We start from the raw sequence: 15910 nt of genomic DNA on the forward strand, positions 1-15910 counted from the left end.
ACAACGCCGGGACTCTGCACCATTAGACTTCTCCAACTGAATCCTGTTTTTTTTCCCCTTCTGCCAGCACCATCTGTTTCTATGGAGTAAACAGCGACTGTAGACAGGTTAAATGCAAGGACATGTTTTAAATGAGACCCATTCTATACCACTTAAAACAAGAACAAAGCAGCTTCGCATACATTTTCCACTAGTTTTTGTTCCTCAGCGTTCATAAAGCCAGCGTTGATTCTGAAAATGTCACAACAAAGAACAGATATTATTTCATTGTGACTGCACCATTCCCCTCGGTGTGTTTATCATGCACACAAGAAAGTCTGTCTATTTTCCCCTGTTCAATTCTTACTGTTAATTACGAGTACAGAATACAAGTGAAATGAGTGGAAACCCATGCTTTCCCTTATGTCATTGCAAACAAAATGCAAGTCTGTTCAATAGAAGACCATGATTTATTGGCAGTTATTTCAAAACATGGAATACCAAATATACTAAAAAGACACGTGTAAAAAAACCACACCCCAGGAAAACAAACAAATCTCATCTTTAAATGCATCACTTGAAGGCATTGATTAAGGGGACACCGTGTGCCGGCAGCTCCTGGTGCAACTGACGGAACAACATGGCACATTTGTTCCTTTCCTGGGTCTTGCCTAGGGTGTGGAACAGCCGGGCTTGGAAGTAGAGAACGTCTCTGAGTTGCTCTTTACAGTCCACTTTGGCAAAATAAGTCTTGGCTTCATTTAAATTCAAGATAGCAGATTCCAAAGCTGTGGAAAGAAAGCGGGACAGTCACATTTAAGATAAGATCACCATAACAATTCCAAGTGATACAGCTCAATTCTGAGGAGCCCAATGACAAATTCCTCCGCTTTTCAAAACAATTTGTGTCTTAGCAACATGCTCTTTCAGTTGTTATTCAGCCTTTGCTGCAAACCATGGGTGTGAAAGTATGCGGATAAACAAGACTCCACTATAAACATGGTGGCTGTTGAATAACTCATTTTGCTACCTTAAATCTAGGTAACACAACTGCTATACCATTTAGTGCTTTTTTTCAATGGTGATTGTGTAGCAAGACCCAGTATACACACTGGTTTGCACTTCTCAGCACAGTGTCAGTGAGGAGAATCCCTCTTCACTCTACCTTCAATCTTCTTCCGTGGTGTGTAGGATGCTGCAGAAGCCACCTGACATTTGGCCACCAAGAACATGGCACAGCCTTTGTCCAGGACAGCTCCGTGGGCCAAGACAGGTTCTATTGCCATGTGCAGAATATTCAGGGCTTGCTCAGGGATGCCAAGGATCAGCTGAAAGAGGAATACTTGCTGGTCTAATACTGGAATCCACTGGTAAGAGCAGCTTCTTCAGAGAAGAGCAACAAACATCACATCTGCTTCTAACAACAAGTGCGCTATAGACAAGGATGTATATTTATGTGTATTTTTCCCCCACAATCTTCTTTTAAATCAAAACTTACTAGTAGAAACAAGCTGCTATTTGAAATGATTTAAGCATGGCTTCTCTACCACAGTCAGTGCTGACAACCACATCTCTGCCAGCTCAAAACCAACAATATAACTGAACTCCATTACGAGTGTTATTTTTAATTCAAACACATGCCAAAGTGTGCTACTAGAAAGCCAAAATACCAGCACAAAGAATAACAACTGAAGAAATTAAGGCAGGGGCAATTTATGCTTGCCTGCTTAACTGTATGCAGTAACTACCCATCTTAGTGATACGCATGAAACTCAACTTTTATTATCTTCCTCACAAGATCTTACACTTCGAATATACTTCTCAGAATCAGTAACTTAATTCCAACAAGGCTGCATTCTTAAATCTCACAGGAGTAAAACCAGTATCCAGATCCCCAGAATTAATGTTGCCCTACAGCCCCGTGAAAACACAACTCAGACATACCTGGGAGAAAGCCAAGTTCAGCACAGTTTCAGAAGCCAAGTACTGGAGGCTATACTCTCGAGAGAGGGCAAGAGCCTGCAGCAGCACAGGCAAGGCAATGGTATGACATGAAGATCTCCAGTAGAGCTCCGCTATTGACAGGAGTACACTAACCAAAACAGGGGGAAAGAATTACAGACCTTTTCCTTCGATAAAACACCTTCGCTTGTTTCCCAAACATTTATTCCATCCAAAATGGCATTGATTTCATTATGAATTACATCACTGCATATACAATAAACTTAAATTACATCCTTAAGATGAGATGCCATTGACATCCAAAAGGATTAAACAACACTGCAACTACTCTGAAGGTCATCACAAAAGTACAACTACACACATGCCTTTCTATTTCCTATTTATTCTGGATGCAGTGTTTCCCTCTTCTTGCGCAAGTCTTTATGCAGCTTGAAGTGTACTACCTTTCAGTTTACATATTTAAAATGACAAGGCTTCAATTCCACAATATTTTGAGGATTCCTCCATACCATGATTAATAAATGATTTTTAAACCTCCAAATCATAGTAGGCAATCTGAAGAGTAGTGAGGTCAGACCACAGGCAAATTGTAATGGCTGATTCTAATCACTGCAAAGTGGCTTTAATACTCCGAAAATAAATCATTCTTACCTAATCACCATCTCGGTGTTCTTGATTTTCTGGCAGTAGATCAACAATTTCTGCAAAAGTTTGTGTGCCTCTGACATTTGATTTTGGGCTTTCAAGACAATGGCTTTTCTGCCGTGGTAGAAAGAAAACATCACTGACTGTGCTTTTGTGTTTTAGATACAACTCTGCTCTTCAGAACATAAGTAAAATAGGCGTCTATTGGTGACCCTCTGTTTCTTGTAACTGCACAATGGTGTTCTGACAAAGTGAACACATGCTGTACATGCTGATGGGGAAAAACAGGCATCTCCGATTCCAGCTGGACAACTCCCAGGCAGAAAGGATCACACTCGTACAACAGCTTCAGACAGAAAACAGGGATTGCCAAAACCAAAGGCCAAACAGGCTGCAGAAGCAGGAGTGCATGCAAGCTAGAAAGCACAATTAATTATCTGTAAGAAAAACAGGTATGAGGTAAAGTAGCTAAAATTGGCTTCAGCTAACAAGGATATGGAGCAACTGGGAAAGAGGGAGAACAGGGAAATGAGAAACAAACACACAGCAGTAGGGGATGTGTACAAACACCCTGAATGCAGACACTGAGTAGAATATTTAAAGATCAGGGAAATCACAAAGCAGTCCAATTCCAGAAGGACAAACATCAGGTCCCACAGCTTGAATACTGACCTTCTGGCTTACTGGCACTGGTTATGTCTTTAAGTGTTTTGCCTCATCAAGAAATTGCTTTTACCAGGAAGCTGGTTTTCATGCTCTCAAACAACAAGTTTTAACTTTACCTATTTCTAACACATCCTTCTTATTTAGAAACAAGAACCCATTAAAGTGAGTGAAAACACATATTGCTCCATTTTGTAGCTGCAGAAACCAGGACACAGATGAAGACACTCAAGCTCAGAGCAGGCCTGAGATCCATCCCTAGCTGCTTGACATAAAAATCTGCTTTGTGCTTAGGTTTGAGCACAGTTACCATGGCAGATTTCAAAGAAGTATTTTGTGTTCTCACAACAGATCTATGGCTCTAGAATAACACCAACTTCAGCAGCGCTGCTGCAGTTCTTAAAGTGTCCAGAGAAACGACTGGAAATCATTATTGCAGGAAATACTCTAATGGAATAAGCACTTCAGAAAAGACAACATGACCCCACTTAGCTCTGGAAAGGGAAGAACATGTAAGCACACAGAAAAGAGCAATCGTTTTGCTAAACTCGTCCTTGTCTTCATGGCAGACACCTGCAAGTGTATGCAGAGTCATGATTTCTTACCTGTACACGCCTTCAATGCTATTCAGTGCTGTAATTCCTGCTACAAGAGAATCTGCTGTATGGTATTTGCCATCATTCATGGCTCTCTCAAACTGTATTTTCTGATCAAACAGCATCCAGAGCTAAACACAGAACACCAGGAACAAGTTTTAGAAGTTGTGCCCGACTCACTTTCTAATCCCAGGTTAGAATTGACTTTTTCTCTTCCCCTGTGCATATTTATTTCTAGACACAACTAACTGTCACCGTGCAGTTACTGGCTTTACTATATTGCTATCCTCAATGGAAAACGGCTCAGGTCTGGATTAATGCCTCAATACCAAAGCTCACCTATTTGACCGCATTTTAAGTACAAAAGCTCTTCTGAATCATTACTAATGCTTTGAAACAGTAGACTTGTTCTGTAATGAAAAGGCCCAAACCATATTTAATGGAATCTTGAACACTTCAATGTAAATACTGCCTTAGACTCATGTGTTAATGTGTTTACCAGAGTTACACAAACTCCACCCTATTCTCTCAGTTATTTCTGGATTGCAGTATATCAAGATAAGCAGCATCAATTAAACAGAACTTTGAAGCTCCAAATCAATGCAGAGCATTTAACTCCTCCTATATGTGCTCATGAAGCGGATGCACATTCCTCTTGTCAATGACATTTCTATTTAAATAGCTTTTTCTTAGGAAGCCATGGTGAGATAAATGTCTCACCAGTCTTAAAACAACAGGGCATCTTTTTTATGCTTCTGTAGCAAAGTTTATGCCATACAACTTCCCGTGAGGTCATGAGCCAAGTGTAATTATCCAATGTACAGCCTAAGGCATACAGAGGAAAGAATTCAGGTGTAATGGAATTCAGATCCTGTTGTATAATAGTTACACGATTTACAAGCGAAATGACATTCTACCTGCGCATGTTGACTGTTGGGAGGGAATCTTTCCTTTAGGTGTTTCAATATTTCAGAAGCAGCTGCAAAGTATCCCTGTAAGACAGAAAGAGCACTGTGATTAATGGACACCGGGGCAAGCGCCGCTCCCCGTGATTGCAACACAACCTTCACAGCCAGAACCTGCCGAGCCAAAGCCTGCATTTTCTTCGCCCCCAATGCAGACATTAAAGTCAGAACAAAACACAAGTCGAGTCTCGCACTCCCTGTCAGTAACACCCACACATCCTCTCACCCAAATGACATTTTGCACAAATAGCCATAAACCTCACCTGCTCTGCGTGCAGCTCAGCCAGGTGACACAGTACTACAGCAAAGGACTCTGTGTTATTCTGCTGAACACCCACATTCACAGCCTCCAGACTGTTCATGCTCAGCAATGTCTGGGCTTGTTGGAGTGCCATGGTGCTTATGCAAGAGAAACATCTTTTAGCTTTCAAGCAATAAACACAACTATTTTTAATCTATGTTCTTGTTATGACAATAGCCTGCATTTTCTGGTAAGTCAAGGACCTGGGAGAGAATGGAAGCTTGTAAAACAACTGCTATCCAGGAACTCTGGACTACACATGCACATCAAGTACTACACACCAAAAGCTGCACACAGTCTCAGCACAGAGATGCTGAAAACAGGGGCACAGGAACAACTTACAATCTATTTACCACTACTAAACGGAAACTCAATCTCTTCTCCAGTATGAATTTCAGAGGAACACAACAGAATGGAAGTAATTGCTCTCTCAGCCTGTACAGACTCACAGTCTGATTGCTTTATTTTAGTGCACTGAAGAGACACAGTCACTTGTTGCACCTGTATAAATAACTCATAATGCATTATGTGCTAACAAGTACAGTGAGCTAACCCAAGAGTTCAAAAGAAACAAAATACCTGCGGCCATACAATCTCCAAATGGCAGTCTTCTGTGCTATACTAATATCAATAAGCTCTGACAAGCTGTGTTTCCAATGCAACAGATCAGAATCTTTTAAGGCGTCCATTAGTTTGTTGGCAGCCTTCCCTGCAAAAGCTCTTTGCTGAACCAAGGACTGTATTCCCAGGGAAGCAAGATACTGGGAAGAAAAAAAGCATATATATATACACATACATACAACAGCACTGAAAGACTGCAGACAGAGTCCACTACACTTGCGAATTACACTGGAGCAAGAGTTCTGAACTAAGGGGAAAAAAATCCCAGAGAAAAAGGGATGATGTTATTCAGTCAAAGGAACACAGACAAAGGAACACTGCTCCAGGCATTTCTTGAAATACCCACTTACGCACACCCACACATATGTGAATGCCATTTTGTTAGATGTGAAAGGTAATTTCCACTCCTCCACAGAGAAGTCTTAAAAGAAGATGACAGGACTTGTACCTGGATTTCTCCAGCGATGAAACAGCTGTGAAAACACAGAGCCTTCCCTCCCCTTCCCCACCAAGCAGCCGTGCCTGCTCTCATCTCCCAACATCAGCAGTTTAGTTCCTTTTAGAGTAATTCTCGTAACAAAGAGCTTGCAGATCTTGGGGGAGATAGAACTAAACATCCAGGGTGCAAAACTATCAAAGGGGAGGGCTGCCTTGCAAGATCTCACAGCTGGGACAGAGCCCTACAAGTAAACATGTGTTCAAAGCCCTGCCAGAGGCACCAGCACTGAGTTATTCTATGATTCTATAAGAACCTCCCTTTGAGCACCAGCAGATTGTGCTATGGGCCTAAGGCCAAAATGGTGCACAGGGCTGGGCTAGAAGCCACAGAGTTTTTCTGCCTGAAAACCAAACAAATCAGAAGGAAAAACAGTGAGGCTTGCAATAACGCACTGGCATTAAAGCAACTGAAATCTGGTTTGTTAGTGTGAGGGGTAAAACTAATAGAAACAGCTGGATTTTGGAGTGAGATTCGCTTACATTCAGTTACGTATTTTGAACAGACCAGCCACAAAACCCAAACCTCCTCCCACACTCCCCTCACCACATGTGTTTTCCCTGGAATAAAGTTAAGGATAATTGAAATGAACTTACTGGCAAGCCAAAATGTAAAGATTTGTTTACAGAGTGCTCCAGCAGAACACAGCTATCGAATATCTTCTGCTCCAAGATGCACAACCAGCTCTAGCAAGGAAAGAGAAGTTAAAGCCCCACTGCAGACAGCCAAGGACTGCAGCACTTTAAACTTTTAGCACGGAATGCACAAAAACCCACTGGAAATAAGAACCACTCTTCAGGATTAATGTGATACTAAGGAAACCTCTATTAAATGCTGCACAGCATAATACATCAAAAGTGCAGTTCGGCTGCGACACTTGACAGCAGTCAACACTGAACTGGAGGTTCAGGGGAATGCAGAGAAAGTAACGCAGGAACTGGACACCATTAATGCCAATTCATCATACCAATAATATACATTACAGAACAAAATATAGAGATATCGAAGTCTTTCCCTCCTCCTTTTTGTTTGCTCAAAAGATGGCTGATTACTCTTTCAGAATCCAAGAGACGGGAGGAAAGGAGGAAGTTTATGAAATGCTGTCTCTTTAATACACGTAAGACTAAACTTTGAGCTTGGTACTAAGGTATTTGTACTCTGGGATCACAACTCCTGTTTAGAAAAGTAATCCTGAGCTACAACAAAACCATCCCATGATCTCCCTACAGGTGCTCTGGGTGACCCATCTGCCAGAAGCACTTTCACCCCATTGCTGGGCAGTTACACTTGAATTAACTGATGTAATTTGATGAGCTACCATTGTAAAAGTAGCCCTGCAGCAGTTCACTGAGCAAAGGCTCAGATCACAAAGGTGGCTTAACCTTGTTTCAACACAGCTACCTTACCAGGCAGTGCTGCAAGCAAACGTGGTCGTTAGACTCCTGTGCAATTCGGATAGCTTCCTGAAGTGCAAGTTCAGCCTGCTGGCTATCAGCAAACAAAAAGGGAGAACGTATTAGTTTTCCCCCAGTGCTTAAAATACAACATTACGATACTGAGGAATATTGATCTAAATTATGCATATAGCACTCAGGAGATAACTCTGATTAAAGACTGATGAAAAGCCTGCATTTCCTTCTGGACCTTCAGCAATATATTCTAGTCTGGAGGATAGTAAGCAAGACAACATCTGCGTGCCACTACAAAAAACACAGCTATAACCCCAAGCAGGCTTTCAAACGCTGTACAGGCCAATGTGCCAAGCTATTGTTTGAACAAGGGCAATGTTAAGCATCTGCCTGTGTAGAAAATGTTGTTCTCAATTTTGCAGATATCCTTCCTATCTCCAGCCCTTTTACGTGATGCCTCCAGGCAACAGTCAATATATGCCAACCATACATGGAGGTGGGTAAGCCAGCTTTATCAATACAGTAACACCCACCCCTATGGCATTTTAAAACTAGAAAAGCTCAGATGGCTTTTTTTCCTTTAATGATCCCTTTTCCAGATCATCAGCTCTATGCTGATTTCTATGTTATCAGAAAACCAGCCAGTTTCGTGAGAATATAGCTGAAAATAGGCATCCACGTCCACTGACCTTTCTGAGGTCATGGAAACGTAGCAATGGAGAACTTAAATACTCAGGAAACAGTTGCAAAAGGACACAGACAAATGTCAACTCTTACCCTGCTGGAGATGGCTCAGTTATTATGGAAACCAAATAAATGTCAAAATGAAAACAAACCAAACCAAATCAAGATTCCAAGAAAATTCCAGCCCAACTAAAGCTGTTATCAAATCAAAGTCCCTTCTTCTCCTGAACAGATTTTCAGAACAAACAGAAAAGCTATCTATCAGCACTTACGAGATGCAACAAGATGAATTTCAGTGGTGTGGTACAATACAGTAACTTACTAATGGCCAAAGCGACAGTGCAGTGCAGCCAGGTTCAGGGCAGCGTATCTCAAACTCCGACCATAACCTTCATCCCCATTGCTTTTGCTTTCTGCTCCAGTGAGGATTAACCGGTCGAAGTAATGAAGGAGGCTGTGGGTTGAACTGAAGACATCTTGCACTCTGAGACTATTTAAGTAGCTTAAATAATGCTAAAAATTGAAGCAAAATCAGCTTTAACTATCCAGAACTACTAAAACAAAGGGCCTTTATAATTACTATGTATCTTCTCACTGAGAAAGGTTGCCTAATAAGTGCAACCCTGCAATACTGCATGGCCAGGAAAGGGCTCGATGAGAAGTTGCAGCGATGCTGATACTATCTGTGCAGAATGCGTAAAGCTTGGGTAAAATTGGTCATTTTCCCTAACAGGTAGTGTTCCATAGGCCAAGATCTGGCTGTCAGAACTATCCCACCAAGCCTGACACCTCTACATAGGTAGAATTCCTGTATTTATGTGCTAAGTGAGGGAACAGAGGCATGGCTCCCACTGTGCACGCACTCCAGAAGAAACTTTGAACTGTGAGCACTGCTTCCAGATGCCATGCAGGCAAAAAGGAGATGCTAAAGCTATGTATTCTTTTCTCAGCACTGTGGGACCTGGGCAGGAGAACTCTTTAGGTCGAATGGAACCCTGGAGAGGACTTCAGACCATTTACATGCAACTTGCTCACATTCTTATCATCTACTTATATTTCAATGCAGAATAAATTACTCCCAAATAATCCCATCCCTTTACAAACAAATCCCTTTACAACCATTTTGGATGAAGAAAGAGATACTTACTGCTTCAGCAAAGTCTGGATTAAATTTTAACAAGTTGTTCAGTTCCTTTTGTAAGGATGCTGGAGCAAGAGCCTTTGTTTCATCATTCTTTAATAAAGAAGCCTGGAATGAAAATTGAAAAGCAAAAGTAAGGTAAGTGACAATCCAGAGGGTTACAAATGTATTTTGATAGGTGCTTGTCACTTTGTTATCTGCTTGGAGGGAACATTAAAGAGATCTCGTAACAGCTCTGCCTAATGTGACGCTGAAATATCAGTGGCAGTTTTGTGCTATACTGTATCATAGCATCCACTTTGCAGAGATCAGAGAGACCAAGTGAAACAAAAGCTTATTCAAAGGAGTTTAAAGGTACTTAAAGAACTCTGTTTAATTTTCAGTTTGAAGAATACGATGGATTGCTCACTGGAATTACACGCATCTTCTTACGAAAACAATCAGGCAACTAAGAGTGAATCTATGGTTTGCTTCAGCAAGTAAATCAGTAAAAAACCTGGAGGAAGTCCAGACCAACCAGAAGGTCCCAAGCCAGGGATGGAAAGACTGTGGGGCCTTTGGGTCAACTGAGAGCTGCATTTGTATGTGTGTTGTGTCTTTTTGCTGGAAGCAACTGGAGACAAGGCAATCCAGGGGCCAGTTGCTTGATAAACTGAGACTATAAGCCCAGTTATTGGTGAAATCAAGAGCAAGAGAGCAAATGCACACAAAAGCATACAAGTGCGTGTATTTCACACTAATCATCCTTATCACACTTCATCCTTATCAGCCAGAGAGGGGAAGAGGATAACAGACAGCATGCTGGGCCTCAACACTGCTTGCACTGGAAGCCATGGAGCTGCAGGAGTTTTGCCATGATCAGGCTACCAGATTCAGCAACCCCTAAAGGTAAAGAACCTAACAGGACTGAGAAGGTACTTTGAACTTTTAAAATGTATACAAAACAGCTCATATTATATCTATTTTAATTTTTACATTACATTTATATTTTATATTTGTAATTTGCAATTTATTATATTTATATATCTGTATGTATTTCTACTTAGATTTTATATTATTTATATACTTTTTTTTTGTTTCTCTTTGTAAGTTATTACAAGCATGCAGTGCTTTTTACTGTCATTTGTGCCCATGTGCGTTTCTGCTCCATTCTGTATTTATCAGCTGGAATAATCAACAAAACTGCACATTTCACAGACATCAAATCCGAGGCAAACAGTCAGAACGGAAGTGACCTTCTCAGAATCAGACATCATCATCTGGCGTGCAAGTCTAGATAAAGCGCTTTTAGCCCCAAGTGCTCATAATGAGCTACTACAGGCAAGCTATCAACACATCTTGAACAGATCTAAGGAAACATCATGCCTGACACTGTGGATAAGACTGAAGGTGAAATTCACGTTACAGATCTGAATACTCAACTGTATTCAGAATTAACATACCTGCTGAGAAAGAAAATACTCTGCTTGTTTCTGGGAAAGAGGCCCACTGCAAGATATCTCTTCTTCCCTGGAAAGAAGCACTCTGGTTAGAAACAAGGGCACTGGAATAGAATACAAGGAAATGCATTTTATTGGACGCTGCACACTTCTGTTTTATGAAGTTTTGGGAGACATCACAGCTCCAAGCATGAAAGGAGACTAAAAGGAGAAAGCTTAATAAATGATTTCACACAGTTCAGTTGTAATCTTTGACCTGCAGACCATAGTCAATATGAATATTACCCTAAATACATGCGAAAACCCAATGGAAAACAGCAGATAGAAGATTTAGGGTTGCCGTATTCCAACGGCTTTGCTCTGCTTTTCCTTTCTTCCAAAGGCAGTCACAATGAAATGAACTGGCACTTGGGCCACACACATCACTGCAGAAAACAGCTGTTCTGCAAGAGCAGTTACCAGTTTATTCCAAGGAAAGACAGCGAGTACAGCAGACAGCCAGGCTCCAAGAGCTGTTGACTGACTCATGCTGTGGCAGAGCACGCACAAGCACAATTTTATACAAAGACAGTTTAGAAAGTAGTTTCAAACCCATGGATACACAAAATGCTCTTGGGATTATTCCTACAGTGGAGCATTTCTTTAGCAGGTGAAAACTCACAATATTTGCTTCTCATTTTGGGTATAAATAGACGTGAGTTCTTCTATTTGGAGAAGGGCAACAAGAGAAACCAAAACCATTAAGCTTAACTTTCCCCTTAGCGAGCAATCTTTCCTTGTTGGAAGCAAAAGGTCTCCAACAGCTTTAGCACCTCACACACTAGCACAATTCACCCGGCAGTGGGCTGTACAGAAGGAAACTGTGGGCAGCATCTGGCTTTTAACCTGTGATTCCCTAAGAGAGCATGAGAACTGGTCCTGCCATCTTCTATGATGAGCAGAACTGCTGTCATTTAAAAGTGTTACCACATGGTGGCACCAAGGAAACGCAGCAGGGCCCTGCCAGGGTGCATGAGCCTTTAAAAATCACTACATCTCAATATTGCAGCTGGATTTGCTGCAGGACACACACATGGCCTAGATGACCACTGGTGGAGTCTGGAAGGTTTAACAGCAGCAGCACCTTGATTTGGACAAAGCTTCAGTTTACTCTGATGTGCAAAGAAGTAATCTGAAATAAGACTGAATTCTCTTAAGTGGGAAAGACTTAACATATCACCTTAGAGGTAGATCGAGTTCTTCTTTCTCCATCTTCCCCTCAAATTCCTCTGTATTTGTCAGGTCCATATCACTCTCATCAATTCCATTTTTCTTCTCATCATCATTCTGAAAGTACTGCTGAAGCGCAGTGTAAAGTTTATAGACCTGACTAAAAGAAAGCTTATTGTATGCCAGGATCATATGGCGCAGAAAGAGGCCTGCAAAGGAAAACATCTGCTATGACAACTGCCTGTAAGGTCGCTGCTGCAGAGAGGAGACTGGAAACCATCATAAGCAGAAGCTTACATCACGTTATTTGATTTCACTTCAGTGTCTCAGTCTACCAAATGATAAGACTACTGTGGAGGGTGTAAATCTGGTGTTGGTTCAATGGCAAATCTCACAGACCATCTGATCACAGCAAAGCTCAGGGTAAGAACATTACAATATGAAACATCTGAGCAAGACAAAAATCAGACCATGCAAGCTTTACACCTCCCCAAAATGAAAACCCAAGCTGTCTCCTGAGTGAACTACATCAGTGATAGCACATCAAATACAGCATATGGGTAACAGTTAGTTACCTACTACACTTGTTTTATGAACTTCTGGCTCCGTGCCTGTAAATGAATCGGAAAGGTCATCAAAAAATTGTTCCATATCTTTCAGTTCTCCTTCTGCCATAAGCTTTAACCTAAACAGGGAAAAGAAACCCACATTTTTAAGGGCATTGATAAGATATGTCAAATAAAATATTCTTCTATTTCAGATATAGGTGAGTAAACACAACCAGAATCAAGTGGCAGCTACTTCATTAGACCCAGAAGGGTTTTATACTCATAAGCCAAACCAAACCATACTAAATATTAATAAGGCTAGAAACAATCAGGTTTGGTTGGGTTCGTTTTCCTTTATAAACAGTTAAGAGCGCAGTTAGAGAAGATGGTTATTCTTTTACCACAATGAACAGGCTCCCAAACCAGAGTGATTTTTAAAGCTGTTGCTGTTCAGTGAGTAAGACAGTATCAAAACAGATCTTCTGTACACAGAAACCTTAAAGCAGACGGCTGCGGTGTCTGGGTTTGGGGCCTTTCAGAACTCATTTATGAGAACCTGGAATCACAGAGTGGTTTGGGCTGGGAGGGACCTTGAAAACCACCTAGTCCCAAGCCCCAGCTTAGGCAACTAGAGAAGTACATTTCTGCACCAAACGTATGACCTTCATAAACCGCACATTCACACGTCCCAGAGCACTTCCCAGCAGGTACCAGCGCGGACCCATGTAACAGAGCACGCAGAGAGCTCCTTTACCTTTTCCACAGAGCCACTGCTCGCAGCAGCCGGGTTTTCACCTTGCCCGCACGGAACAGACCCGACCGGGGGGCAGGGGCGCTCCGCGGCCTCCAGCACTGGAGAACCCGGCACGCTGAGCGGCCTCGTGCCTCTCTCCACCACAAGCCCTGCGCGGGGTCCCTGTCCGGGCCCCGCAGCCCGAACCCCCGCTCCCCGGTCCGGGCCTCCCTCAGGCAGGCGGGGAAGGGGAGGCGCGGCCCCCGCGCCCACCTGATGTGCACGGAGCTGGCCAGGGGCGAGCAGCACTCCTCGATAGCCTTGCGCAGTCGCGACAGCGGCATGTCCGGACCCTGCGGAAGGGGAGAGCGGCATGTCGCGATATGCTGTGGGGTCACCATCCCTCCCGCACCCCATCCCCATGCCCAGGCCCCGACCTGCAGCAGCGGCAGCAGCAGCCGGTTGAGCCGGCGCCGCTCCAGCAGGCCCAGCTGCGCTCCGGAACGGCCCAGCTCGCTGAGCAGCACCAGCAGCGCCATCTTATAGGGGGTGACCCAGTCCTTGATGCCGAAGACGTTGGCGTGCACCACGCCGTTCGTCATCATCGGGTTGAAGTACAGGCTCTCATGCACGCTCGCCATGGCGGAGCCCGCAGCCTGGGAAACCGGCGGCGCCCGCCAGCCAATCGCCGCTATCGCCGGCATCACATGGGTCACGCCGCGGCCAATCAGAGCGGGGCTGTGCGCCGCCACAGTGGGGCCGGTTGGAGGGATGATGCTCGGGGAGGACGTTCCGGGGGGGAGATGGGCGCTGAGGGTAAAGATGGATGGCGAGGGGGCTTAGGGGGCAGCTGCCGGGCTCGGAGGCACCGTGCGGGGCCCCTCCGAGCGGCCACGGCCCCTCCGGGCACGCTGCAGAAGGAGGAGCTATGGCCCGAGTCGGTGCGGGTTGGGCACTGCCTGTTGTCACCCACAGCCCGGCCGTGCCTCGTTCATTACCTCAGGCCTCCATGCTGCTCCCGCCACAGCCCTGTGGGCACCGGCGGCTCGGTGGGGCCTGCACCCAAACCGCGAGGGCCTGGGGGCTCCGTGGCCCTCCACGGGTGTGCTGCAGCCCGCTGCGGGAGGGGCGGCGGCCGCCGGTGTTGTCCCCGGTGCCCACCCGCGTGCCCTGGTGAGGAGAACCGCAGCGAGGACCCGGCATTTCCCCATCGCCGCGCGCGGGAGGCCGCGGTGGGATTCTCTGGCCCGGACGGGAAGGCCGATCTGTGCTCTCATGCAAGCATTTCCTCCGTAGGACCATAGGAGAATGGGTTGGGTTGGAAAGGACCTTAAGATCCTGGTTTGTTTCTTTCTGTTTTCCAGAGGGACCTCGACACGCTTGTGAGGTGGGCTGATGCCAACCTTATGAAGTTCAACCACGACAAGTGCAAGGTCCTACACCTGGGTCGGAGCAATCCCAGGCACAGCTACAGACTGGGCAAAGAAGAGATTCAGAGCGGCCCTGCGGAGAAGGACTTGGGGGTGCTGGTCGATAAGAAAATGAACATGAGCCGGCTGCAGTGTGCGCTCGCAGCCCAGAAACCAACCGTATCCTGGGCTGCATCAAAAGGAGCGTGACCAACAGGTCAAAGGAGGTGATCCTGCCCCTCTACTCTGCTCTTGTGAGACCTCACCTGGAGCATTGTGTGCAGTTCTGGTGTCCTCAACATAAAAAGGACATGGAAATGCTGGAACAAGTCCAGAGGAGGGCCACGAGGATGATCAGGGGCTGGAGCACCTCCCGTATGAAGACAGGCTGAGGAAGTTGGGGCTGTTCAGCCTGGAGAAGAGAAGGCTGCGTGGGGACCTAATAGCAGCCTTCCAGTACCTGAAGGGGGCTTATAGGGATGCTGGGGAGGGACTCTTTGTCAGGGACTGTAGTGACAGGACAAGGGGTAACGGGTTAAAACTTAAACAGGGGAAGTTTAGATTGGATATAAGGAGGAAATTCTTTCCTGTAAGGGTGGTGAGACACTGGAATCGTTTGCCCAGGGAGGTTATGAGTGCTCCATCCCTGGCAGTGGTCAAGGCCAGGTTGGATGAAGCCTTGTGTTGGATGGTTTAGTGTGAGGTGTCCCTGCCCATGGCAGGGGGGTTGGAACTGGATGATCTTGAGGTCCTTTCCAACCCTAACTATTCTATGATTCTATGATCATCTAATTGCAACCGCCTGCCATGGGCAGGGACCCCCACGGGGTGAATTGATTCCTGTTGGACTGGATTTCTTGCCGATTAATTATGATGCAACAGGGATGTTTCCACGCCTAAGTTTTAGTCTTCTCGAGAAGTTGTTAAAGTGCTTCATTAAGGAAAATACTCCAATTACGAGAACAGTCCTCATTTTTGCAAGTGAGAGCGACACAATACTCAATGTTATCATACATCCGCGTGCCCCTGGGGATTCCAGTTGAGCTGCTCCTGATTCACACCTGGGGGTGGCGAGAGGAGGAGGCGAATCAAGCAGGGAGTACTTTTGTA

At 44.6% G+C, this 15910-nt stretch overlaps 1 protein-coding gene across 1 annotated transcript; it reads right to left on the bottom strand.

Annotated features, from left to right (window-relative positions):
* Positions 1-430: 430 nt before the first annotated feature.
* On the bottom strand, positions 431-14075 carry ANAPC5 (anaphase promoting complex subunit 5). The gene is made up of 17 exons (XM_065692647.1): positions 13829-14075; positions 13665-13744; positions 12686-12795; positions 12121-12319; positions 10905-10971; positions 9469-9570; positions 8644-8834; positions 7635-7716; positions 6825-6914; positions 5691-5872; positions 5074-5209; positions 4763-4837; positions 3855-3976; positions 2593-2700; positions 1924-2071; positions 1145-1307; positions 431-767 (listed from the first exon to the last, which is right to left on the bottom strand). The coding sequence occupies exons 1-17, from the start codon at positions 14030-14032 to the stop codon at positions 553-555; spliced, it is 2274 nt and encodes a 757-aa protein (XP_065548719.1). The 5' UTR covers positions 14033-14075; the 3' UTR covers positions 431-552.
* Between the last annotated feature and the right edge of the window lie 1835 nt (positions 14076-15910).

This window comes from Lathamus discolor, chromosome 12 (genome assembly GCF_037157495.1).
Source record: "Lathamus discolor isolate bLatDis1 chromosome 12, bLatDis1.hap1, whole genome shotgun sequence".
In the NCBI taxonomy this organism is placed as follows: domain Eukaryota; kingdom Metazoa; phylum Chordata; class Aves; order Psittaciformes; family Psittacidae; genus Lathamus; species Lathamus discolor.

Bases quoted from the DNA above. Each gene is read 5' to 3' on its own strand.
- ANAPC5 (XM_065692647.1), bottom strand. From the start codon at position 14,032: ATGGCGAGCGTGCATGAGAGCCTGTACTTCAACCCGATGATGACGAAC. The intron at 9,571-10,904 runs GTATGTTAATTC...TTTTCATTCCAG, and splicing joins AGTATTTTCTTTCTCAGCAG to GCTTCTTTATTAAAGAATGA. The intron at 8,835-9,468 runs GTAAGTATCTCT...TTCAATTTTTAG, and splicing joins ATCCAGACTTTGCTGAAGCA to CATTATTTAAGCTACTTAAA.